This window comes from Ochotona princeps, chromosome 14 (genome assembly GCF_030435755.1).
Source record: "Ochotona princeps isolate mOchPri1 chromosome 14, mOchPri1.hap1, whole genome shotgun sequence".
NCBI lineage: Eukaryota > Metazoa > Chordata > Mammalia > Lagomorpha > Ochotonidae > Ochotona > Ochotona princeps.
In genome coordinates, this window is record NC_080845.1 from 37,414,227 (window position 1) to 37,441,323 (window position 27,097).

General features: G+C 38.5%; 1 protein-coding gene across 3 annotated transcripts in view; it reads right to left on the minus strand.

Annotated features, from left to right (window-relative positions):
- Window positions 1-220: 220 nt before the first annotated feature.
- IFT74 (intraflagellar transport 74) overlaps window positions 221-27,097 on the minus strand; it is a 76,721-nt gene continuing 49,844 nt past the window's right edge. For all 3 annotated transcript variants that reach the window (XM_058672481.1, XM_058672480.1, XM_058672482.1), the window contains 7 exons: window positions 17,087-17,140; window positions 16,109-16,206; window positions 15,440-15,566; window positions 6,826-6,989; window positions 5,321-5,446; window positions 2,769-2,829; window positions 221-401 (listed from right to left, as the gene is read on the minus strand). In XM_058672481.1, the coding sequence (XP_058528464.1) occupies window positions 283-401; window positions 2,769-2,829; window positions 5,321-5,446; window positions 6,826-6,989; window positions 15,440-15,566; window positions 16,109-16,206; window positions 17,087-17,140 (749 nt within the window). In that variant the 3' untranslated portion in view covers window positions 221-282. The remainder of the gene's footprint in view (window positions 402-2,768; window positions 2,830-5,320; window positions 5,447-6,825; window positions 6,990-15,439; window positions 15,567-16,108; window positions 16,207-17,086; window positions 17,141-27,097) is intronic.

Genomic DNA, 27,097 nt, shown 5'->3' on the forward strand with positions numbered 1-27,097 from the left:
AATGGCACCCACATGGGATCCCGGTGTGTGCAAGGCGAAGACTTTATCCACTAGGTTACTGCGTAGGGCCCAACAAATGTCTTTTTTTAAAAAAAGAGATTACACACTTTGATATGTAATCTATTTATTGAACTATTTTATTATTTAATCACTCTTCAAAGACGCTGTATAAATATACCACTCAAAAATTTTAGTAACAATTCTTTTAGTTATTTTGTTTTAGTCTGTTTGTAGAATGTTTCACACAGGAAGATATTTCCATGCAGATTGCCACTTGGTGTCTCAGTTTCTGCTGGTGTTGTGTAGAGCATCCACGATGGTTTTATTGTACTCTGCAATCTGCTTGGTCACATTTTTCATAATTGGCCGGTAATCACTCTCCTGACTTTTCGATGCTATGACTAATTGAATTAGTTAAGGGAAAACATTGTCAGTAAAAATATTAATTTATGTGGATCAAAAGGAACTAAATAATATCTGTATTTTTCTCACTGAATGCAAGACAGTACAAAAAATCCCAATTATAATACTTTACATACATTTTAATAACAAAGTAAGCATAAATTAAAGCCTGAAAAGCCAAGCAAAACTTGTTTCATAACTGTTCACCTGCAGTACAGATTCTTTTATATTAATATTATTACATCCCAATGTAATTCTCATCTTAAAACAATTTATACTTAAAAAAAGTGTTCTTTAGTATGCCATACAGGATTTGGGACAAGCTTCCAGACTTTACCCTGGTTTAAAACCACCTAGTTCATGGTGAGCAAAACTGGAGTGTGGGGAGCCGCGAGGTCACATAACAAGCTAATCTTCCACCTGCAGGGCCAGCATCCCACGTGGATGCCAGTTCACATCTCACTTGCTCCATTTCTGATCCAAGTCACTGCTTTACATCTAGGAAAGCAGTGGAGGATGCCCCAAGTCTTTTGGACCCTGCATGCTTGTGGAGATCTGAAAGAAGCTCCTGATTCCTGGCTTTGGATTGGTTCAGCTCCAGCCACTGAGGCCATTTCAGGAGTAAACCAAGAGATGGAAGACTTCTCTCTATAAAAATCTACCTTTCAAATAATTTTTTTTAATCTTAAAAAAAAAAGCCACTAGAACACTGGACCTAAATGAGTCTTCTGCTTTTAAACTATGTTGTTCTACTGCTGTGAATGGAGTTCCCACAGCATGTTACGTGGAGGTAAGCTGGGGACGTGCTGACCTGGGCTGAATGAAGTCCCGCAGCACCCTAATAGGCCATCTATCCTATCCCTGAACCAGGATCTATTTCTCCAAGCAGAGATGCCCTTGAATGTGACTAAGAAGGAAACAGCAAACAGTCAGCGAATGTTTGTTACAACTCTACCATGCTTGTCTTCACCAGCTCCTGCCTGCTATGCTCACCCAGAAAGAGAAGGCAAGATGAAGTCTCATCCTGACAGAAAGAGGAAGATGAACTGGCTGAAACATGGATGAATGTGAAGGGCAAACTCATCAATCTCCCTCTGCTGTGTTACACACACACACACACACACACACACACACACACACACACACACACAAATGCTATTCCTTGGCTTTCTGGGCAACAAAGGCAGATACACTATGTAGAAGCATATAAACATTCTACACATACATATTTAAACATAGAGTTATACATATGCTATATATAATTCTATATTGTTATTGTGTATATATGGTTTTTGACACTGTGAGAAATAAGATCAAGACTGGTTTCATAAAAACAGTAATTTCAGATATAAAATACTAAGTATGCATTAACTACACTTAGATATTTCTTAAATTATAATTCTAGGATTTATCATTTTAAAGGTTCTATCTGATGAATGCAACTCAGTATTTTATAGTTTAAGTGTCAATAGTAAGTTTTATGTTACTTTTTAAAAACTGGAAATGGACATGAGTATAATTCTAAAATGAGGCTTGAGGCCAAAACAATCATTCAGAGGACATTTCTTCATAATTCATTGGAACCAAATAACCCGTCACAATTATACTCTGTCTTGAGTGGGTTCCGATTAGACAGACTCATAATTTGGGCTTCTTTTTAATTTTTTCAGGCTTTTGGATTCCTCTAGGTTATTCTGACATGACTATTACATTATATCATATCATTTCCCCAAATAAGCTGTTTGTTTATGTTGCTGCCAACTATTTAACTGAAAGAAAATCTGAAGGAAGAAAAAAAATAAAAATCTTACTTCTATCATGAAATGATATCAACAAAGGCGAAACATCCTCTGTAACTTAGAAAATGCTACTTGTCTTTCAAGAATGCAGAAAAGCAACCCATGCCTCTGCCTTCAGCATCTCTCAGCAGTGAGCCTTATTGGCGTACTTCCTAACTAGGCCCAAACTGCCATGCTTTGAGAGTGTGTGTGAATGCTGGTACATGCAGACAGAAAGAAAAAGAGATATCCAAATGTTTCAAATGTGTATTTCAACTTAGATCCCCCAACTCTAAAAGCGGAATACTGGAATCATTATGCCACATTGTAACACTGTACAATCTTCACTGGCAACTTTCAAAGTCTGCTTTCTATTGGCTATTTTGGAGTAAACATATACCCTGACTATTGCAGAGCAGAAACTAAATCTTACTTAATTATGCTCCACTTGTCATCCAAAGGCTCAACACTTTTTAAGTATTCGGTAAGTATTTGTCGAACTTCATAGCATTTGAGTTTTTACAGAAATTTAAAAATCAAACAATAAAAAATATAAGACAAATTAACTTGCAATATTTTAAAGGATACATTCTTTCATTACAAAATTATTTTGCTCATGATGCTGCCATTTTCTTTCCAAATTTGTAAGCTAAAAACACAAAAGAAAAAGGTTACCAGTGCCCACATTTCAAACAATTATATGCTCTTTTGAGAGTATAAGTAAAGACAAAAAGACCCACTCAACTTTAAATCTTATCAGCTCTTTTCATTTCATTGAGATAAAACCATGGTAGACAAAACAGAAAAAAAAAGAAAAACTAAACAATAGTAAATATTTTAGTATAATGATAAGTTTCACAACAAATTTTCTTCTATTTTAATCAGAAGATACTTAAAATGTTTATTTTCACAGGTATATGTCAACTGAAAGACAATTTATGATTTTTCTGTTTCCTTAAAGAACTTCAAAAAGAACAGGATATCATGGGAATTCTCCTTGAAATCTGGAACTCTTGTGCCACAAATGTATTATATATTCTAACGCTGTCAAAGGTTCAGCTCTATAGGAGAAACTTCCTTACTTCCAGGGCTAAATTTCCTGTCTAATTCCACAAGCTGTGATAAGAGCAGAGCTGCAGTGTGAAGATTATAAGAGGGCTGGGAAAAAGTTGGCACTGATACAATAATTTCTACATCAACAGGAAGCTAATGTGGATATTATATTGATGGTTACTTCCTCAGAAGACAATTTTACTGTTATAGAATTAAATTGTTTTTCTGATTTAATTAACCTTGTAACTCTGGGTTACGTTCGTTCTTTTTTAAGATGCACACAGTTTTTCCTAAGCAAAGGACTGTCTGAAAAATGAAACTAAAACAATGCTCTGCCTGGACATTCCAAAGGAGTAGTGAACAGTTTGAAAGAATACATTGAATGAGGCAGAACTGATGCTTCTTTCTATGTTAACATGACTCTCAGGACATAAGTCCAGTCTTGATACAGAACCCATTCCGCTCTCTCCTCCAGGGACAAATATTCATATTTGGTTGAATCATAACTAACTAATTATGTGAACTGAACGCGCCGTGAGCTATACTACTAATCAGATGTATTGCCCTGATAGGACTTTGAAGTTAAGCTGATTTTAAAGAAGCAGTCAGCAATTTTCAGCAGTAAATCTCTAATCACCTTTTGCAAAATCATATGTCAGACCTTTTGATCTTTGTTTCAAAGATGTAACTTGCTTACAATGCAATAGAACTTTTAAGTGATATACAAATAATGAAAAAAAAGCAACACTATGTTAGATCGTCACATTTCTTTTATATTTTATATCACTGACTTGCATTTAGATCTCAAAGGACATCACAGAAAACAAGCTAATTTTTAGAAATTTTTTGCCTTATAATTTATTTAAGCAATCTGTTATGTAAAAGTATTTATAGATGCTAAAAATCAGTTTTTAAAGAAAATATCTACAAAACAAGATCAGTATTTGACTCGGTAAATTGCTATGCCAAAAAATGACAAGAGCCCAGCATGGCAGCCTAGTGGATAAAGTCCTCGCCCTGTATGTGTCAGAAGCCCATATGGGCGCCAGTGTGTGTTCCAGTTGCTCCACTTCCCTTCCGCCTGTGGCCTGGGAAGGCAGTAAAGGGATGGCCAAGAGCCTTAGGACCCTGTACCTGCATGGGACACATGGAGGAAGTTCCTGGTTCCTGGCTTGAGAATCGCTCAGCTCTGGCCATTGCAGCCACTTGTGGAGTGAACCAGTGGATGGGAGATCTTTTTCTATCTCAACTTCTCTCTGTAAATCTAACTTTTCAATTAAAAAGAAAAAATCTTTAAAAGACAACAAACAATATAGAGGATTTTAAGTTGTGGCTTATGGGCTGGGTGCAATAGCTCAGTGGTTAAAGTCCTCGCCTTGCATGCGTCAGCATCCCATAGGGTTATCGGTTTGTTGTCCTGTTTGCTCCATTTCCCACCCAGCTCCCTGCTTGTATTCTGAGAAAGTAGTAGAGGATGGTCCAAAGGCTTGGGACCCTGCACCTGCATGGTGGACCTCGAAGAAGCTCTGGCCATTGTGGTTACTTGGGAAGCGAACCTATGACAGTTCTTAGCACAGAACTGCTATTCAATATGTGTTCTTAGAAGGTAGAAGTTAACTCATGAGGAGAGATTGTATAAAGCCAAAAATCCGGAACATACATAAAGCAAGTTTTTTTAAGGATTTTTTGGGGAGTAAAAATATGGATTGGGACTGGCATTGTGGTATAGCGGGTTAAATTTGTACCGGTTTGAGTCCTGGATGCTTCACTTCCAACCCAGTTCCCTGCTGGTGAGCCAGGGAAAGAAATGGGAAATGGCCAAATTCTTCTGCTGCTCCCACCCATGCTGGAGCCAGGATGCCGGAGCCCATGCTGGCTTTGGAGCTGGCCCAACACCGGCTGTTGTGGCCACTGGGATATCAGTGTGGGGGTAGCAGATGGAGCTGTCCCTCCCCAGCCCTCCCCATCTCTCTGAAACTCCTCAAATAAATAAAATAAATATTTGTAAAAGAATGTATTAATTATTCAGAGAACTGGACAGATTACAAGGATAAAAGAATGCTACTTATTAAAATAAAATTTTTTACCTGTGCATGTGTCTCATTTTCTTGCAATTTTGTTTTTAGTGCCTCATGTTCTGTGTTTAATTTTTCCATTATTTTTTTAAAGGTATTTCTGCGGGTTGATAACACTGTTTTTTCTTCATGTAATTTCTAGAAAGATACAAACAGGCTATATCATATAACTAGCAAGCCAACAGAAATATTTGATTTATTAATTTGAATGACCATATGCTGATAAAATTCTACTAAGGCTATAATTATTCCAAAATCTGTAAAACTATACCTTGAACTACTTAGGTTATATAAATATTAACTGAATTAATACTAATTATGCTGATGCCACTGTATCTGTTCCTATTCTAGCAATTTTATTTTCCTTTTTTAAGGATTCATTTATTTTTATTGCAAAGGCAGATTCACATAGAGAATTAGAGAGAGAGAGAAACATCTTCCATCCACAGGTTCACTCCCCAAATGGCCACATTAGCTAAAGCTGAGGTGATCTTTAGCCAGGAGCCAGAAGCTTCTTCTAGCTCTCCCATGCAAGTGCAGGATCCCAAGGCTTCGGACCATCCTACACTGCTCTCCCATGCCACAAACAGGTATGTATAATAAGTATGTACAAAGTTTAGAGGAATGGGAAATGGAGTAGCTAGAACGCAAACTGGTGCTGGTGCCCACATGGGATCCCTGCGCTTGCAAGGAGAGGATTAGCCAGTTGAGCCATTGTGCCAGGACCTATTCCACCAATTTTAAATTAATGTAAGGGACAGTAGATGAGGCTGTCAAGGGGCTGGTGTTGTGGCACAAAAGGTTAAGCCTCTGCCTGTGACACCAGCATCCCATATGAGTGCCAGTTGCTGTACTTCAGATCCAGCTCCCTGCTAATAATGCTCATGGGAAGGCAGTGGGCATGGCAGCTCTGATGGAGTTCCTGAATCATGCCTTCTGCTTGGCCTACCACTGTCCATTGCGGATATTTGGGCAGTGAAACAACAAATGAAAGATCTCTCTCTGTGTGTGTCCCTGCCTTCCAAATAATATATAAAAGTATTTATAAAAAACAAACAGGCTGCCAAGTTTTAAGCAGGAAGTACTGTATCAAATCTGTATCTACTGAAGTTCATATCTACTATATTTCTTTGTATCAAGCACTTTGCTTTTCTATTTTTTTCCTAAGACCATTATTCCAAATTCCAATGATATATGTAAATACAGCTTATATATAAAATAATCAACTAAAAATAAATAATGTATGATGATACTTCAAAAAGTTTGTAGAAAAATATAATTTTAAAAAGTTTATTTTGTTACAAATTTTGAAACCCATACATGAGGGATCATCAAATAGTTAATGAAAAATGTATATCAGCAAGAAGGTATGCATGGATTTAAAAAACGTTTTGCAAAAAACTTACTTTTTAATTCCATTCTCCACGAACTTTTTGAAGTGCCCTTATATAATTTGATCAAAAAAAATTCATAATTGTAATTTTATAAATTTTAATCTTATAATTGTTAGCATTTACCTTTTTCTTTTCTTCACCTGATGATTTTAAAGCTGGCAAATCACTGTATGTCTCCAGATCAGTTGTCATTTGCTTAATTTTGTTTTTGAGAGAATATTGTTCTTCAGTCATCTTACTTTCCAGAAGTTCCATTTTCTGTAGATCCAACTGTAAACGTTGACTGTCTGAAACACAGCAATTTAAGGTCATAATTACTCAAAAGTTTATTCCTTTCATGTAAGAAAATGTAATACATCAATCTGAAAATCATGGGAAGGACATGTTTACAGAAAATAGTGAAGTAACGTAAAAACAAATTGAAAAAAAATTTCTTTCTCTTGATAAGTTATTTAGCCTAGTGTATATTATCATATTTCTTTAATGCTCATACAAAACATATAAAAACAAATTGCAAGCTTTTCCCTACCTTAGAACTTATGTTATGAGATAAAGACTTTGCAATAATGTCATGACATATACATAACTCTGTAGGGAAAAAGGGCAACTTAAACATGTTTTTTGTTTTTTTTTTTTTATAATAATATTTTAAAAGTCATTTAATTAAAATCCTAATTATAAAAGTAGCATGTATTATTCAGAAAGCGTTTTTTTTTTTTTTTTTTTTTGGATTTTAGAATCCTTTTCTTTTTTTTTTTTCTTTTTTTTTTTTTAATTATTTATTATTTAACTTCAGTAATTACATTGTATTATGTGACACAGTTACATAGATACTTGGGTTCTCCCCACCCCTCCCCAAACCCTCCCACCATGGTGGATTCCTCCACCTTGTTGCATAACAACAGCTCAAGTTCAGTTGAGATTTCCCCATTGCAAGCGTATACCAAACATAGAGTCCAGCATCTTATTGTCCCGTCAAGTTCAACGGCTTCTTAGGTATACCCTCTCTGGTCTGATGACAGAGCCAGCAGAGTATCATCCCAGTCAATTGAAAGCTCCAACATACCATCAGCAAAAATTTACATCATTATGGAATTAATTGACATAGTAATGAGTAACCAATATGTTAAAAGTAAATGCGGGTTCCCAGCCACCTTCTGTGACCACATCACCTATACTTCAATTTTAGTTTATACACAACATATAACATTCAAAACATAACATGTTATACATAACATCATATCATCTTAAATTAAGGCAAACATGTGGTATTTAACCTTTTGGGATTGGCTCATTTCCCTTAGCATTATGGTTTCCAGTTTGGCCCATTTGGCCACAAAGAACTGCATTTTGTTTTTTTTAATAGCTGAGTAGTATTCCATGGAGTAGATGAACCATTGCTTTCTTATCCAATCCTCTGTTGATGGGCATTTTGGTTGTTAAACATGTTTTTTAATATATTTGAGTACAGTTTCATTTTATGTACAGCCTATTCTGCAATGTGCAGTAGTTACATTATGCAAGTATGAATTCAGTGTAAATGAATTATCAAACACCAAACTACTGACCCTCAGGTTAACTGCAAGGCAAGGTTCCTGTGAGCCTCTGGCCACAATTTTTTTGTCAAATGGCCAATATATACTTTTGTTTTATGTATGTTTCTGTTCCAAAACATTTCACATAGCATACATTGCTGATTATTCACACTGAACTCACGGACTATATCTACTATAGCTTATGTCTGACTGAAACTTAACCAATACACACTTTGCCCAGAGTTCACATCACAGTGTTTTTGTGCTTGGAAACTTTATATAGTACATCAGTACTTTGCTTGGGAACCATTTTAAATAGCATGATTACCAAAAGAAAACACAAAAATGTGAAATACATAGTATTAAATAAAACACAAAGGGGAAACTTATTTATTGTACAACAAGAGAAGAAGGCAAAATATTCCTCTTTTAAAATTTCTGTTGGGAACACATATGTCAGGCCATTCAATTTTTTTCACTACTCTGAAAGTAAACCAAGTATTATTTGGGGGTTACAATTTTATTTTAGTAAGCACACAAATTCTCAAATTCATGAACAATGAAGACTGACTATATGTGTGTCTCATCTTTCATTTAAAAATTTAAGCTGGATTCTAAGGAGGTAATAGAAATCAACAGACATTGCTTTCACTCTAGGAGCTGTATTCTAGACATAGAACCAAGCAATTAAATAAGCATTTACAGTAAACTTGGTCACCATGTTGAACTATCAAGACCACTTGAGCAGGAACCTAGGAGCATGCCCTACATCCGGGATTTGGGGAGGGTGGGAAATTGGGTGGACCTTCTCCTTTAATATCCCCCTTTAAACAGGAAGGAAACAATATGGGAATAACAGTCTTACCCACTTTCCTATAGCCCTTGAACCTTTTTATCCTAATTAACTACGTAAAGATTGTCAAAAGATAAAAAAATTAATTAATTAAAAAATAAACAGAAAAAAAAAAGATCAGATATGACAAACATGAAAAAAATTTTCCTTTCCGATAAAAATTAAAAAAAAAAAGAAAGAAATATCAAACTTGGTCACCATGAAAAGCACAGTGCCAAGACTCAAGGAGCTCCTAGGACAGGCCTCTCCACAGGGCCTTGATGACTACAATTCAACTATACAAAGAAGGACAAAGTGCTCAATAATCAGTATTTACAAAGAGGTAAGAAAGTATGTTACCTTTGAGCAGGTAACAAGATTTCAGTAGATCAAGTTATTTTTTTATTAAGATTTATTTATTTTTGTTGGAAATGCAGATGTACCGAGAGGAGGAGAGACAGAGAGGAAGATCTTCCGTTCGATGATTCACTCCCCAAGTGACCGTAATGGCTGGTGCTGTGCCGATCCAAAGCCAGGAGCCAGGAACTTCTTTCCGGGTCTACCATGCAGGTGCAGGGTCCCAATGCTCTGGGCCGTCCTGCTTTCCCAGACCACAGGCAGGAAGCTGGGTGGGAAGCAGAGCTGCGGGGATTAGAACCAGCACCCATATGGGATCCTGGTGCGTTCAAGGCAAGGACCTTAACCATTACTCTACTGTGCCTGGCCCCAAGTATTTTTTTTTTTTTTTTTGCTTTTATTTAAAAGGCGAAGTTACACACACACAGAGCGAGAGAGAGAGAAAGAGAGAGAAAACTTACATCTGCTGATTTACTTCACAAATAGCCACACTGGCCGGAGCTTGGCCAGTCTGAAACCAGGAACCTAGAATTTTCTCCGGGTCTCCCACATGGGTACAGGGGTCCAAATACTTGGGCCATCTTCCACTGCTTTCCAGGTCATTAGCGAGGAGATGGAACAGAAGTGGAGCATCCGGGACTTGAACTGGCAACCAAGCAGGACACCAGCAATGCAAGCAAAGGATTAATGTGCTACATCATGGCACCAGATCCAAAGGTGATATAATATTAATACTAACTAGCTAAATACAGGTGAATAAGATTTTTTTATTGTTATTTTTTATTACAAAGTCAGATATACATAGAGGAGCAGAGACAGAGAGGAAGAACTTCCGTCCGATGATTCACTCCCCAAATGAGCACAACGGCTGGTGCTGTGCTGACCCGAAGTCCGGGAACCTGGAACCTCCTCCAGGTCTCCCACGTGGGTGCAGGGTCCCAATGCATTGGGCCATCCTCAACTGCTTTCCCAGGCCACAAGCAGGGAGCTGGATGGAATGTGGAGCTGCCGGGATTAGAACCAGCGCCCATATGGGATCCTAGTGTGTTCAAGGCGAGGACTTTAGCTGCTAGGCCACGCCACCGGGCCCGAATAAGATTTTTTTAAAGCTTCAAAATTTATCATTTTAAGACTAGAAGTTGTTGCCCAATTGAACTTTTTACAGCTGCCATAATTAAACCAGTTTTCCCTGAATGTTTTCTTTATCTCTTTTGGAGTTCTAAAATTTAACAAAATATTCATATCAGCCAAACTGACATAAAAATATAAATGTATATACACATACACACAAATATATAAAGGACTTACATGTTACAATGAGTATTGTTTTATTGGATTTGCATTTCTATTAGGATTAGAAAATTGCAAGCAAGGTTTTGAATAAGTCACCAACATTTATGGTATTTTAATACTTTAAATCGAAAACATGCTAGTAAATACTTTGACTGTTTAGGGTAAACAGTTAAATAAATCTAGCTGCCAAGTTTAATTTGAATATATATTATATAAATATATTTAAGAATTATGCAAACTGATTTTTCTAGAGAAAAAGGGGAAGATGTCGGGTGGCATAGTGCAAAGTTTATTTTCTTTTCACAACAGGTCCCCATGAAGAGCTAACAGCTTCTCCAGGGGAAGAGACAGGAAGAGGATGCAGTCTAGTTCCTTCTGATATGCTGTGAAGTTGAAAAGTTTACCAAACAGTGTGTACACAGTAGCAGAACCTCAGAAAGAATCGCACTGACCTGGGGAAATGCTTCTGAAATATGTTGCCCTCAGCACTTTTGTTTACTCTCTGAAGTTTCCTTTCTAAAAATACAAATAGGGCCCGGCGGCATGGCCTAGAGGATAAAGTCCTCGCCTTGAACGCCCCGGGATCCCATATGGGCGCTGGTTCTAATCCCGGCAGCTCCACTTCCCATCCAGCTCCCTGCTTGTGGCCTGGGAAAGAGTCGAGGACGGCCCAAAGCTTTGGGACCCTGCACCCGCGTAGGAGACCCAGAAGAGGTTCCTGGTTCCCGGCTTCGGATCGGCACAGCACCGGCCTTTGCGGCTCACTTGGGGAGTGAAACATCAGATGGAAGATCTTCCTCTCTGTCTCTCCTCCTCTCTGTAGATCTGACTTTGTAATAAAAATAAATAAATCTTTAAAAAAAAATAAAATAAAAATACAAATAAAAACTACTGCTGACAGACTCCTTGCTCTTGACCAACACAAGTACTGTGTTCCTCTATCTTTTTCCCATTCTTGATCCCCTAAGGAGACTTGTGGCTATTCTCCCACCACCCCCCCAATAACCCAATTCCTCTGAGATTTTTATATCATAGGCACACTGTGCATTTGCTTATGACCAGTGACCCTTTGGCATCAGGGCCAGTGTGGTGACTCAGTAAAGCTGCCTCCTATGACACAGGCATCCCTTATGGGAGCCAGTTTACATCCTGGCCCCCCACTTTCAATTAAGGTCCCTGTCAGTGAAAGGCAGCACAAGGCAGTCCAACTAAGACCATGCCACCCATATGGGGGATCCAAACGAAGTTTCTAGTTTGTGCCTGGTCCAAACTTGCCCATTACAGCCAGTTGGTGAGTGAACCAGTAGACAGAAGATGTGTGTGTGTGTGTGTGTGTTTCTGTAATTCTAAGTTACAATAAACAAATAAATATAATGGGGTTGGTATAGTGACACAGCATGTAAATCCTCCACCTGCAGGTCTGCTGTTCTATACAGTACCAGTTCAAATCCAGGCTCCTACAATTCCTATCCAGCTCCCTGTTAATGTGCCTAGGGAAGCAGCAAAGGATGGTCCAACTGCTTGGGACCTGGCATCCATTTGGGAGACCCAAAAGAAGCTCCTGGCTCCTGGCTCCTGGCTTCAGACCAGCCAAGCTCTGGCATTTGCAGCCATTTGGAGAGTGAATCAGCAAATCAAAGATCTCTCTCTCTCCTCCCTGCTCCTCCTTCACCCTCGCCTTATATAACTCTGCCTTTCAAATAAATAAATACATCTTTTAAAAAAAATAATTACAATATCTAGATTTTCTTCACCCTTTCCCTTACAGGAAGTAACTTTGCCCTCTTGGGGATGATATCGCCCCATTAAAATTATGGAGCACCTAAGACAATCAACTGAGTCCCGGTTGCAGCCTCAAGGGCAGCAGGGAGACAATTCACAGACGGGGATATCTAGCCCATCATCTCTGAGAGGTAAATAAAAATGTATCAACCCCCTGCAATGATTTCTAGACACAGGAAATTTCATGAACTGAGGATGGTATTAGGGAAAGAAAGGAAGAGTAATTTATATGTCAGTATAAATGACATGCTAGTATTGTGCTAATAACACAAAAACACCTTAGTAAGTGAAATTAGTTTTACCGATCGCAGAATTCAATCCCTAAAACAAGCAAATCTGCCTCAAAATATTTTACATAGTAATAAGCTGGATTTTAATCTCCACTGAGGCCAATTCTTGACTCTCAACTTTCATTGTCTGTAGAAAAGAAAACATAATGACTACTTTTCAAAAAGAAATGTAAAACACACAGTATAGAAGTATGGAAGATGTAAAAAGTTCTGATTATTGAACTTGTTTTTTGGCATTGCTATTCACTTTTTTAGAAATGTATGTTTCGGGCTTGGCGGCGTGGCCTAGTGGCTAAGGTCCCCGCCTTGATCCCATATGGCCCCTGGTTCTAATCCCGGCGGCTCCACTTCCTCTCTATCTCTCCTCCTCTCAATATATCTGACTTTGTAATAAAAATTAAAAAAAAAAAAATGTATGTTTCTAGGTAGCTGTTGCACAAACATTTTAAGAGGGAAAAAATTGGGGCTAATATTGACCTTAGATATGATCTACAGTACAAAAGAAAGCATTTTTTGGTAGACTATTAAAACATAAAATTATTTTGTTTTTATAGAAAAAAAGGCTTATACAAGCAAAAGTAAGGCGAAATTACTTCCTGGTGGTAGGGTGAAGAACATCTAGGTACTGGGCCCAGCATCTAGTGACTAAAGTCACTGCCTTGCGTGCACCAGGATTCCATATGGGCACTGATTCGGATCCTGACTGCTCCACTTCTCTTTCCACCACTTGCTTGTGGCCTGGGAAAGCAGTCAAGGATTGTCCAAAGCCTTGGGACCCTGCACCAGCGTGGAAGACCTGGAAGAACTCCTGGCTCCTGGCTCCTGGCTTCGGATTGGCTCAGCTCCAGCCGTTGCAATCACTTGGGGAGTAAATCATTGGATGGAAGATCCTCCTCTCTGTCTCTCCTCCTCTGTATATCTGCCTTTCCAATAAAAATAAATAAATCTTTTAAAAAAAAAAGAAAGAAATTTTAAAAATTTCTTCATAAAAGCAGGTACACAACATATCAAAACCAATGAGACATGCCTCAAAACTGAATAAAAACCTAAATGTAAGATCTAAATCTCTAAAATTCCTGGAAAAAAGAATAAATGAAACATTACAGGAGACTAGAATGAGCAAACATTTTTTGGACCAGACAGGAAACAAAGACAAAAACAGACTAATGCAATTTCATCAAACTAAAGAGCTTTCGTCACAGCAAACGAATCAATACAAATAGACAAGCAGATAAACTGAAGAGAGTGGAGGAAATTTTAAGCAAACTATAAATGTAACCAGTTACTAATATCCAGATTATATAAGGAATTCAAACAACTCAACAGCAGAAAACAACCACTCTAATTTAAAACTGGGCATTAAACGTGAACAGACATTTCTTAAATGAAGACACACAAATGGCCATCAGGTACGTGAAACATGCTCAACATCACTAATCATCAAAGAAATGCAAACTGACACGTCAATGATATCACTCCACTCCAGTTTGGCTGTTACCAAAAAGAAAAAAAATCAAGGGTTGGTAAACATGTTGAGAATAGAGAACTTTTTCCTACTGTTGGTAAGAACGTAAACTAATAAAGTCATGGTGGGAAATACTACGGAGGTCCTCAAAAAAACTTAAAAATAAAACTACCACACCATTCATCAATCTCATCAAAGCAAATGAAATCAGAGTGTCAGAAAACACCAGTACTCCTGTTTTTATTGCAGCATAATTCATAACAGGTAAGAAATGGAAATGAGGTGTCCAACCACTGAAGAAAAAGGAGTAAGTGTAGGTGTTCCTTGACTTACAATAGGGTTACATCCTGATAAAGCCACAGTATGCTGAAAACAAGGCAAGTCAAAAATTCACAGTACACCTAACCTATTGGAGAGCAAAGCTCAGCAACACAGGGCACAGGTATCTTTGCCCTCCAGACGGCACAACTGATTAGGAGATGCAGCTCACTGCTGCTGCTCACTATCACGAGGGTACTGTGCACACAGCACCAGCCCAGGAGCATAGCTCCTATTGGATGTGTATAGCTTTTACACCATAAGAAAGTCAGTAGCTTCAAGTGATCACTGTAAGTCTATATTAAATAAATAAATATTAAATAAATGAGAATGTACCAATATAATCCTAAGCTGATGAGAAAGGTCACAAAATTCTGACACTACAAATAGTGACAATACAAGTAACTACAAACCACATCCCTAGTCAATGAAGCTTTCAAAAAAAAATCAAGGGCCCGGCGGCATGGCCTAGCAGCTAAAGTCCTCGCCTTGAACGCCCCGGGATCCCATATGGGCGCCGGTTCTAATCCTGGCAGCTCCACTTCCCATCCAGCTCCCTGCTTGTGGCCTGGGAAAGCAGGAGAGGACGGCCCAAAGCTTTGGGACCCTGCACCTGTGTGGGTGACCTGGAAGAGGTTCCTGGTCCCGGCATCGGATTGGCGCGTACCGGCCCGTTGCGGCTCACTTGGGGAGTGAAACATCGGATGGAAGATCTTCCTCTCTGTCTCTCCTCCTCTCTGTATATCCGGCTTTTCAATAATAATAATAAAATCTTTAAAAAAAAAATCAAAGAGAATAAAATGACATTTCTAAAAGCTTCAATTTGGTACAGAAAATAAAAAGTCAAAATCCAGTGTTTTCCCACCTGAAGTTAAATTTCTGGCTGTGCTCTGTGATTTCTGCATTTCAGTAGATTTAAAATTGAGGTCGTCCTGCATCATCTTCAGCTCCTGATTAGTGATCGAGGATATCTGCTTCATACGGTTTATATTCTGTAGTTTCAGAAAAACAAAAATAGAAACATTCCACAGCTTTAACTCTCCGAAAAAACATTTGAGAAACACTGCTAAAGACGCTTAGGGGTACGATTTTTTTCTTTTTTTTTAGCAATGGGAACTGAGGTGTAGAGGGCTGAGGGGCTGCTTAGAATGCCACATTCCGCATCAGGGAGCCTGGATTCCACTCCCAGCTACACTCCTGACGCAGCTTCCTGTTCGTGTAAGCCCTGGAAAGCAACAGAGGGTTCAAGCACGCAGGTCCTAACACTGGCAAGGGAGGCCAGGCTTAGTTTAGGTTCCTAATCTTTGATCCAGCCTTGCCATGACAGACGTGAGCTGTTATAGTCTTAAAAAACCAAGAAAACATTTTCCATAGAAATTAAATGAGTATTTTAAAGAAGATACTGGTGAGCAAGAGAATTTAATTAAGCAATTGAGAAGCCATAATACTGAGACACTCCACTTGCTGAGTTGCATTTGGAGAGGGAATCACAGTGAAAGTAACCAGGACACCAAGACAAGTGCACAGTACTTACTCGGCTACAGTGCTCTAAAAGCGCAACAATGCTGGCTTCTATCTGGGCCTTCCGTTCCACTTCTTGATTCTTAATTTCCTCAAAATTCTCAATAAAATCTGTCAATTGAAAATTTTAATAAGACTACATATTTTTAAACTTTTAAAGACCAGTATAACTTAGTATGAGTAAACAACTCAGATATACAGATAGACTCAAAAGAAACATAATAAAAATGGAGATCAGGAAGCTGGTGCTGTGGCTCAGCAGGTTAATGCCCCACTCTGTGGTGCTAGTATCCCATATGGTTGCCAGTTCGTGTCCTGGCTGCTCCACTTCCCATCTAGCTCCCTGCTTACGGCCTGGGAAAGCAGTGGAGAATGGCCACTCCCCAAGTGGCTCAGGCCCAAGTTCAGAAGCCAGGAGCCAAAAATACATTTCAGAGGTTGGGCCAGCAAGCACTTAGAGGTGAACAGGAGGATGCAAGACTCTTGCTCTCTCTCTCTCTCACCACCTCTTCACTTCTTAAAGAAGTACATTAATTTTTAAGTAATTGAAAACTACAACAGAAGGTTACTGAAGTTAGTTGGTGACAGAATCAAGTAATGAGTAGAGCTGACAGAAATAAATACTATGAGAACTACAAAAACCAAAATATATAAAAAGGAGGAACACAGTGAAATACATAAAAGGGAACATTCAACACTCAAACATACTGTCAAAAGTCTCTAGGCAAACAATGAACGTATGCACTAGTTTTAGAATCTATCTTCAATACTCATACACACACACACACACACACACACACCCCTTTTTGGAATCCTCTATTTTCACATTATGTCTGACATTTAGTTATTCTTCAAGGCAAGAATACTTTGAATGTCTACTATTCTGTACTCACTGGCCATTTTATCTCCCCAAAATTAAATTTTGATTTGGAATAAAGTAAACATTAATTTGAGAATATTATATTTTAAAATCTATTAGATTACCACTTACTGTCCATATTTTCCTCTCTTTTTTTAAGTTCTTTATATTTCTGATTCATTTCACCTAAAACAGATAAAAAATATAACATTAATTTCAAAAACTTAAGGTACACTGCTTTAAAAATACCTTTTAAATTATGTTTAAATATTTGATGTATTCAATTTGAGAAATTCTTTTACACGTCTTATAAAGTCCATTAAAACAGTTAAATATGTATATGTTGAACATTTGAAAAAGATAATTTCCTGACTGGAAAGAATTTACAATTTGGTCTTTACATTCATTCCCAACTGATGTGAAACATAAATTCCCACGAAGTCCTTCACTGTACACCGGCAAGGCAGGAGGTTAACTTCCTTCACAGAGCTTATGGTCTAATAATTTAGCAATTTTGAAAATGAAGTTCTAAGTTACTATAACAATACATATTTCTGATCCATATTGCTGCTGGTATACCTGTGAGGCAGCGAGTGATAGCCGGAGGGCTCTACACACGTGGAGCCCCAGACAGATTCCTGAATCCTGGATTTGGCCTGGCCTAGTTCCAGATGTGCATGGCATCTTCCTACTAATGGCCTTGGAAAAGAGAGGAGATGACTCAAATCCATGTAGGAGACCCTGGAGATGCTCCTGACTCCTGGCTTCAGACAGGCCCAGCCCCAGCACTGCAGCCATTTCAGGAGTAAACCAGCAGATGGAAGATCCATCTGTCTGTCTACATAACTCTTTCAAATAAAATACAATAAATCTGAATGAATGAATGAATAGATGGATGAATGAAAGAAAAACAAAGGAAGGAAAACTCAAATATAAAACCATATCCAACACAGAAGTTTGGAAGCAGGACCTGACGCAGTAGCCTATTGGCTAAAGGCCTTGCCTTGCATGCACTGGGATCTCATATGAGCACCAACCAGCTCATGTCTCGGCCACCAGCTTCCCATCCAGCTCCCTGATTGTGGACTAGCAAGGCAGTTGTGACAGCCCCAGCCTTGGACCCTGCACCCACATGAGAGACCTGATAGAAGCTCCTGATTCCTGGTTTCAGATCAACTCAGCTCTGGCCAATGTGGCTACTTGGGGAGTGAACCAGTGCAGAAGATCTTTCTCTGTCTCTCCTCCTCTCTGTAAATGTGACTTTCCAATAGAAATTAAAAATTTTTTTAAAGTTTGGAAGTAAAGATGAATGAAGCAGCACAAAGAATTGAGTTACATGGTTGAAGTATAAAATGTGAAGAGAAATGGAGGCACAAAGATGAGGCAAATTATGAAATACCTTTGAAGACTCCAGGGTTAAAGAGCCTGGAGTTTCTCCTAGAGTGAATTATTGAAGAATTTAAGCAGGGCAATAAAATGATCAGTTTGCATTTTCGGAAAGTTATTTCAGGTCTGGAGACAAAAAATTAGAGATAGCAAGACCAATTAAAAGCTGTCCTAGTAATCTGAAAGATGAAAATTACCTGCAATTAGGAGGCAGTAATTAGGAAGAAGGTAATAGTTTTATACGCAGCACATTGAGGAGCCAGAGTTAACAGATTTTGGTAAAAATCAGAATGAAATAAGTCAGATACTGCTTCATTGTGAGGCAGAAACTGACCACTGACCACAAAAGTTCAATTTTAAATAACAAGAATCTATGTCCAGAAAGATCATGAAATGTGATACTTTTTTTAGTCTTAAAAAGAATGTTGATAGCAGTGGATGATAATTTGATAACAACAAGATTTCGCTGTAATGAATACTGAGATTCAGTGGCCTGTGGCTATTTTCCTGTAGTGAGTTGACTGTAGTCCCATGTGCCCAGGACTCCATTCACAGAAAGCACAATGAATTAGTGCTTGCTTCAACCTGAACTTTTTTTGTGTGTGTGTCCCAGTCAGTTCTTAAAATTTTGAACAAACTAATGATGCTTATTAATATTCAGAGAGAATGAAAAAATAGGCTGAATAGTTCTAACAAGTTTCCAGATCAGGAGATACCATGTAGAAGAAACTTAGGTAGAAGAATTCAAGGAAAATGGACGAGCCAACAGTTGAGACCCAGAGGCCAGAACTCCAAATATCAATCAAGATTCTGTGTATCCTCCCGGAACCATGCAGCTTGTACAAGTTGCACTTGGAAAAGGCGGAAAATGGAAGAAGACGGTAGAAGCTGAGGTCCCACTCACTAAAGGAACCAGGGCAGCAGGGGCCTCTATACTTCCCAGGGTGGGAAGGGACTTTCAAGCACACAGAAGGTGACATGATCAGAGACCTGCACCAGCAGCTTTCTCCCTCCAGTCTCGAAAATGCTTGTCTCAAATTCACAGTGAACAGCCTTGATTCTAATAAAATGTTACGTCAAGGCTCCCAAAATATTACTAGTGGTAAGAAGCTGAAATGAAAGGTACTTGAAGGACAGTAAATAATTAGTAGTCATGAGTTCCTAGCCAGACTATGTCCAACACTAATGTAAAATAGTAGGTCAAAAAAAAAAAAAACAAAAACTAGGGGCCCTGCACAGTGGCGTAGCAGCTAAAGTCCTCGCCTTGAACGCTCTGGGATCCCACTTGGGCACTGGTTCTAATCCCGGCAGCCCCACTTTCCATCCAGCTCCCTGCTTGTGGCCTGGGAAAGCAGTCGATGACGGCCCAAAGCCTTGGACTCTGCACCCGTGTGGCAGACCTGGAAGAAGTTCCTGGTTCCTGGTTTCGGATCGGCATAGCACTGACCGTTGCAGCAACTTGGGGAGTGAATCATTGGATGGAATATCCTTCTCTCTGTCTCTCCTCCTTTCTGTATATCTGACTTTGTAATAAAAATAAATCTTTCAAAAATATATATATATATATATATATAAAATACTAGGTCAACTCAGAAAAGGTTATAGATGCATTAAAAACTACCCCGTTTCAATGATCAGAAATGCTCTCACAGCAGATTCATATGCCAAAATTAGCTGAGGGAGAAAAGGTCATTTGTTATTAATAACAAACTTTATAACACATTTTTATCGGAATCTGCTTTTTCAGAACCTATTTGCCATCAAGTTTCAGTCATTATTTTTTTTCATGTCTAAAGTTTACCTATACTATGAAACTGCTGTTTCCATTCATGCTTTGACCATACCAAAAATATTAAAATAATAAATGATATGATGAACCAAGGTAACCTCTACTCTGAAATTTTTGTAAATATGCATTACACATAAGATTATGATTCACCTAATAATAATGTCATCATTCACTGAGCTTACTGAAATGCTTTTTAAGTTGGAAACAGAGCTTGAACACCTGACACAGAATGCCAGATCAGAAGATCATGTGTGTGTGAGGACCAAGTGAAGCAGCAGCAAACTCAGCTCCTTTAAGCTTGCCACAGATAGGTTACTAAAAAGCATCTTTCTAGTTTTAGCTGAGAAATTCTGCTCTTGAGAAATTGGCCAGGGATTAAAGGATTCGAGAGGAAGGCCTAGACTCCTGGTTTTGGCAGGATTTAGTTACCATTTTCAAATTCTTCTAGTTCTTACACACACACACATGCACATATATGTATATATTTGTTCATTTGGATGTCCTTCAGAGCACCCTAAAATGCAGTATTATGAACAAACTTACTCATCAAAATCCGCACCTATTTTTACTTCGAATTAGGTCTGGATGTCTTTATCGTCCAGATCAGAGACTCCCTCCTACTCCCCTCATGTCGCCCCTAACAGATAACAGGTTGGGCTGGAAGACACAGCTGGCCAATGTCTCCGGCTGCGCACCCAACTCACTAGATTTGATGGGCTGGTGCCCACACACCTCAGGAGATTCCCAACTTTGACAACTTCCTCCAGTATCAGCTCTGCCAAGAAGAAAAGGGATCAAGGTGATGACATGTCTTATTTTGTGATTTCTCAGTGGAAAATCTTAAAAAAAAAAAAAAAAATTTCACCCTCCTGGGTAGAGAAAAAAGAAAAAACAGGTATAGGCTCTCACAAAAAATTTGGGCTGCTATAGAAAAAAACTGGCATTTTTGTTATTCTCTGCTATGGCTAGCTAGCAGAGTAAGAGAAACACACTTTTCCTGAAGTAGCCACTAGCTGATTACTTCCACAACCACCTCCGTCCACCCTGTGAGGCAGTTCATCTGAAACTTGCTTCCCTAGCATCACACAACACTTTCTTGATAGAGCGTAGGGCAGCGCTATCTTGACTTCAGTACTCTAACAAGTAGTTCTGAGGTTTTCATTTCCCAGAATACATGGTACAGAGAGTACTTTTATTGATTTCCAAAATAACTAGTTATTTTTATCATACCTATATGTAGAAACCATAGAATCAAAATCAATGGATGCCCTTTAAAACCTCAGATATAAGAAAAAAATACTTTATCTTTTGTCTATGAATCTTTTTATTTTTGTTTTTCATGACACAGTTCCACAGATTCAAAGATTTTCCCTCTCACTCTCCTCACTGCCCTTCCCTGCCCGTTTTTCCCTGTGTTGTTACAACAGCATAGTCCTTCAGCAAGTCATAAGTCCATTACTCTGCTATGTAAATGAATCATGACATTGTAAGTACAGAGAAGGGTAGAAAGTACAGCATCCTATTGTCAAGCTATATTTAACACTTTCATTGGGAGTGCATCTTTTGAAAACAAAAAAATTGAAATTCAATAATTATTTGGCATATTTTGTGGAAAATACAAGAAAATACTTTCTAACACATGCTTTTGGAAATCTCACAAACTTACTCAAGTTTGAAATTACAAATTAATAGCACTATTAATAACAGTTCATAACTAATATTTATAAGCAGTTTTAAAATCAAGTGCTGGGACCTAACAAAAGGTTAGGCTGATACGTGCAACTCCAGGATCCCAAACGGGTGCCATTCATGTCCTGGCTGCTCCCTTTCTGATTCAGCTCTCTGCTAAGGAGCCTGGGAAGCAGGAGAGGACAGTCGCAGTGCTAGAACCCTGCCACTCACTTGGGACACCTGGACGGGGCTCCTGGATCCTGGCTTCCGCTTTGCGCAGACTGCTGCAGGCATCAGAGGAGTGAACTACTGCCTGGAAAACCTGTCTCTCCCTCTTTCTCTGTAACTCCGCTTTCAGATAAATAATCCTTAAAAAAAAAATAGAGCCTTGTTCTGACTCACGCACGTGCCCAAAAACACACACAAAATATCTATCCAATACTCATTAGTAACTCTAATAAGTAGATGGTAACTGTTTCTATTTTCAAAGATGAGAAAAAAAGATTTTAAAAAGCTGAAATACTATGTCCAAGATCAAACATCCAATAAAGTAGCACAGCTTGGATCTGAATCTAAGCACTGTGCTTGCACAACACGTGCTCTTAAACAAGGACCAGGTCTTTGAAGTCTTATTTTATCTGACAGTCAAAAAGCAAAAGCTCCTAATCTAAGCCTGGACTTTGAGTATGAAGATGTACCCTACTGTGAAAACTAAAAAAAAATACTACGTTTTATATTTTTATGACTCTTAAAGACATACAAACATATTTATACTTAAATTATAAAACATAATTTACTCTACCATATGTAAATTAGGATACTTATAACGAATTAATTCAGAATTTGAGATAGCAGTATAGTGTTCCTACAGCATTGCATGTATGTTTACAACATATACTTATCACACCACAGCAATGAGATGTTTATTAGATGTTAGATGTTTACATGTCTAAAAATATTCATAGCCACATATTTGGTTTTACAATCTAATCCATACTTAGAAAATAACTGGCTCTACAAATGAAGAAACAATTTTAATGAGGAAGACTTTCAGAAACTCACATAGGAGAAATGAATGACTACAGCTATTTTTTGTAAACTATTTGTCAATCCGACTCTATGCATATGGGTACCTGGGAAATTAGCTCCACCTTGTGGCTCACTTTCATACTACAAACTCAAGATTTAAAAGAAAAAAATTGCAACTGTCAATGATGTATGTGTTACTTTTATAGAACAAAATGTTATAATCTTTTCTGGCAAAAAAATTCCCAAACCAATAAAAATTATAAATGCAATTAATACTTTCTTCAAAATTTCCCCTCTGGAAATTTTATATAAAGATACAATAAAATATATACTATAGTTCTGCTCCAGGTAGCAAAAACTTAGACACAGTCTAGATGTCAACACACATACAAAAACACCATACAACCAGCAACCATAACAGGAGCTAATGATGTCACAGCATCATTCTAAGTCAAGCTTTAGAGCCCTCACACTAGTCACTAGTGCTGTACTACTCCTTGGATGATGTGTACACCCTTATATTGAAGAATGTACATTATATTGAAACTAAGTGAAATCAAGCTCATAAGAACCATTATCCCATTAAAATGTTTGTAAAAATAAACTCACATGGGCCCAGCGTGATAGCCTAGTGGATAGTCTAGTACACACCAGGATCCCATACAGGAGCCAATTCATGTACCAGTAGCCCTCCTTTCCATCCAGCTCCCTGCCTGTGACTTGAGGAAACAGTCAAGGATGGCCCAAAGCTTTGGGACCCTGTACCCGCGTGCAAGACCCAGAACAGGCTCCTGGCTCCTGGCTTCGGATCAGCTCAGATCCAGTCATTGTGGCCAATTGGGGAGTGAACCATTGGACGGAGGATCTTTCTCCTCTCTATATATCTGCCTTTCCAATAAAAATAAATAAATCTTGAGAGATTCAAGAGGCAGAATAGGGTAAGGACACATTTAACTGGAATGAAAAACATTTAATCAGGATGAAGCAGAGAGGACACATTCCAGCAAATAGGAGAGGACAGAACAACAGCAGAGGGGTACCCGGAGACTAACAGACACAGGAAAGCAGCGGACACAATGGTGTGGTGTTGCAGTGACTGATACTCTAGCCGCATTCACCTAACACCAATCTGAACTCCACCAGCAGCCAAAACTCCACCAGCAACCTAGTGGGAAAGAACTTTCACTGGGAGCTTGGGAGGTGAGCCCAGACAAACAACTCTACCTTCCTGCTGGTCCATTTGATTTGACCAGGAGCAGAGACAGAGCAGCAGGTCCCAGACGGGCAGTGCAAAAACAGTGTGGATTTCACAGCCCAGTCAGCCCCCTAGAGCCGAACTGTGTGCCATTTTGCGTAAGGAAGACAAAGGCAGGGGAAAGGACTGAGCATACACTGAGCTGGCAGTGAACTCATTTGTGACTCAGTGAACTGCATCAACGTGGCATTCCACAGGCTCCACCCAAGACAGGTCTGGGTAGCCCTCAGACCTGACTGCCAGCAGATCAAGAACTCTAGTAGGAGTACGTCAGGCGCCATTTTGTACACTGTGGCAATAGCGTTAGGACTGCAGGGGACAACAGTGAACTGCGCACATGCTGAGCTCATGATAACTCACCGAGTTCAGTGGAATGCACTGGTCCTGCAGGAAAATAATACCGACTATGGCATTGTACATTGTACAGGTCAAAATAGGTCTGTGCGGCTGTCACACCTAACAGCCAACAGATTCCAGCAAGATCAGTGCCAACAACAACCTAGCTATATAGGACACATCGTGTTTCCCTAATCCTGGGACCTGCTCCAACTGGAAGTGGGAGAAAGGTTGCACAGACAACAGTGTAGTCTCAGCAGAGTATCACAGGAGGTGGAGATTGGTGGGCCAGGTGCCGGGGCTATGGATTTCATGGTGGAAATCTAACATAAGAACCCAGACCTGGACCTCAATGCAGGGAATGGCACAATTGGCTGCAAGCAAAGTGTTGTGTACCAACTGCAATAAGTAAAATCAAACTGTAGACCTGTGGGTGACAGGGCTTAGAAACCTGCCCCAAGGAGAAGACTCTGCTAACCAGAAGTACAATGACCAAGAGCAAAAGAAGAGAAAAAGGCACAATGCCAAGTATCTATGTAACTGTGTCACATAATACAATGTAATTAATGAAGTAAAATAATAAATAATTTAAATAAATAAATAAATAAATAAAATAATTCTTAAGGAGTTGAAAAAAAAAAGAAAGAAAGAAAAAGGCACAATGAATATTACTGAAAATTCCCCTGCAAAGGAGCAAAAACACTTTGCCAACCTAAGAGTTTACTGAGGAATACATTGAGAAAATGGGGGAAACAGAATTCATAAAACTCATTTTAAAGCTTCTAATCAACAATGAGAAGCACATACAAGAGTTCAAAGAATTTAAGGAATATTTCACACAAGCAACAGCAACAATAAAGCAAATCAAGGCTGATATATCAGAAATTAAGAACACAGTAGAGCAAATTAAAAGTACAATGGAGAGTCTCCAAAATAGAATGAAGCAAGCAGAAGAAAGAATCTCCGAACTGGAAGATATTTCCTGTCATCGGGAGAAGCAAACAAAAAGCTGGAAGCAGAGCTGGATCAGGCCAAAAAAAGTATTCAAGAATTGAAAGACACTATGAAGAGGCCAAATATAAGAGTTACGGGAGTCCCAGAAGGTGCAGAAAGAGAAGCTGAGTTTGCAAATGTATTTAATGAAATAATAAAGGAAAAATTCCCTAATCTAGAGAAAGAATTGGGAAACAACATCCAGGAGGGGCACAGAACTCCCAACAGGCTTGATCAAAAGCGATCTTCACCAAGACACATGATCATCAAGCTCTCTTCAATTAAACATAAGGAAAAGATCCTGAAATGTGCATGTAAAAAAAATCAATTGACATATAAAGGAAAGCCAATTAAACTCACAGGAGATCTCTCACAGGAAACAGTGACATATTCCAGATTCTAAAAGAACAAAATTGTCGGCCTAGGATAACATATCCAGCAAAGCTTTCTTTTGTCTTTGAAAATGAAATAAAATTCTTCTACAGTAAAGAAAAGTTACAAGAATTTGCCACTTCCAAACCTGCTCTACAAATGATACTTCAAGATACTCTCTTGACAGAGAAGAGGAATAGCACCAAACAAAACCAAAGGCAAATGGGAAGAACATCCCAGTAAAATGACAACAGATGACTAAACCAATGAACAACCCATTCCTAAAATGACAGGACCAAAGTACCATCCATACATGTTAAACTCTGAATGTAAATGGCTTAAGCTCAATCAAACGTCATAGATTAGTAAACTGGATTAAAAAATAAAACCTATTTATTGGTTGTCTAGAAGAGACACATTTCACCAAAAAATAAAATCAACAGAAACTCTATCACATGGCTTTTGATGTTTTCTGTTAGTTTCACGTCTTCAAAACACTTTCTTCTGATTAAATCATTCAGTGAATCATAGATCATACAGTAGCATCATTTTCTTCAAGAAGGTTCTTGATTTTCATTTCTTCAGCTACACATTAGTCATTTAGTAGCCTGTTATTTAACTCCATAGTGTTGTTAATTTCTTTTTTCTTCCTGATGTTGATTTCGTTGTGTGGCTTTTCATTTAAGGGGATGTATAGTACCTGTGTAATAGAGACTGTCATATCTAGTAACATGTTATGTAACTCCATGGCATTGTAAATTTCTATTTTTCTATTTTTGATTTTGTATTATGACTTTTCATTTGAGGGTATGTACAGTAGCTGCGTAATGGAGACTAACATATCCAGATGTGAGGATGCAATGTAGTATGCGTTTCTACTTCCAGACAAAGATGGACTTACAATGAAACTGTTCACTATATCTTGACAATAGGATGCTGGAGACTGCCATTGTCCATGCCCGCAACGATGGACAGATGACTGTGTATGAAGAACTATACTTTAGTAATGATATAGAGGAACCAGGTGGCGGGAGGGGGAATTGGGGCTGGAATAAGGGAAATACCAGGAGCCTATGGAACTGTATCATAAAATGGTAATAATAAAATGCAAAAAAAAAAGATATATTTGGGGAAGAATACATAACTCCCTCCTAAGATCAGAGGGCCCAATTTCACCCTTAGTTCATTTTCAGTTTTCCTTGATGAAATATGAATTGTTTGGATAGTCCACACATTTGTTTACTTTCCCAAGCAGTTCTCTTAAAGTATATAAAACACAGTTCTTGTCCTTGAGGAACTTTAGCCTAAGCAG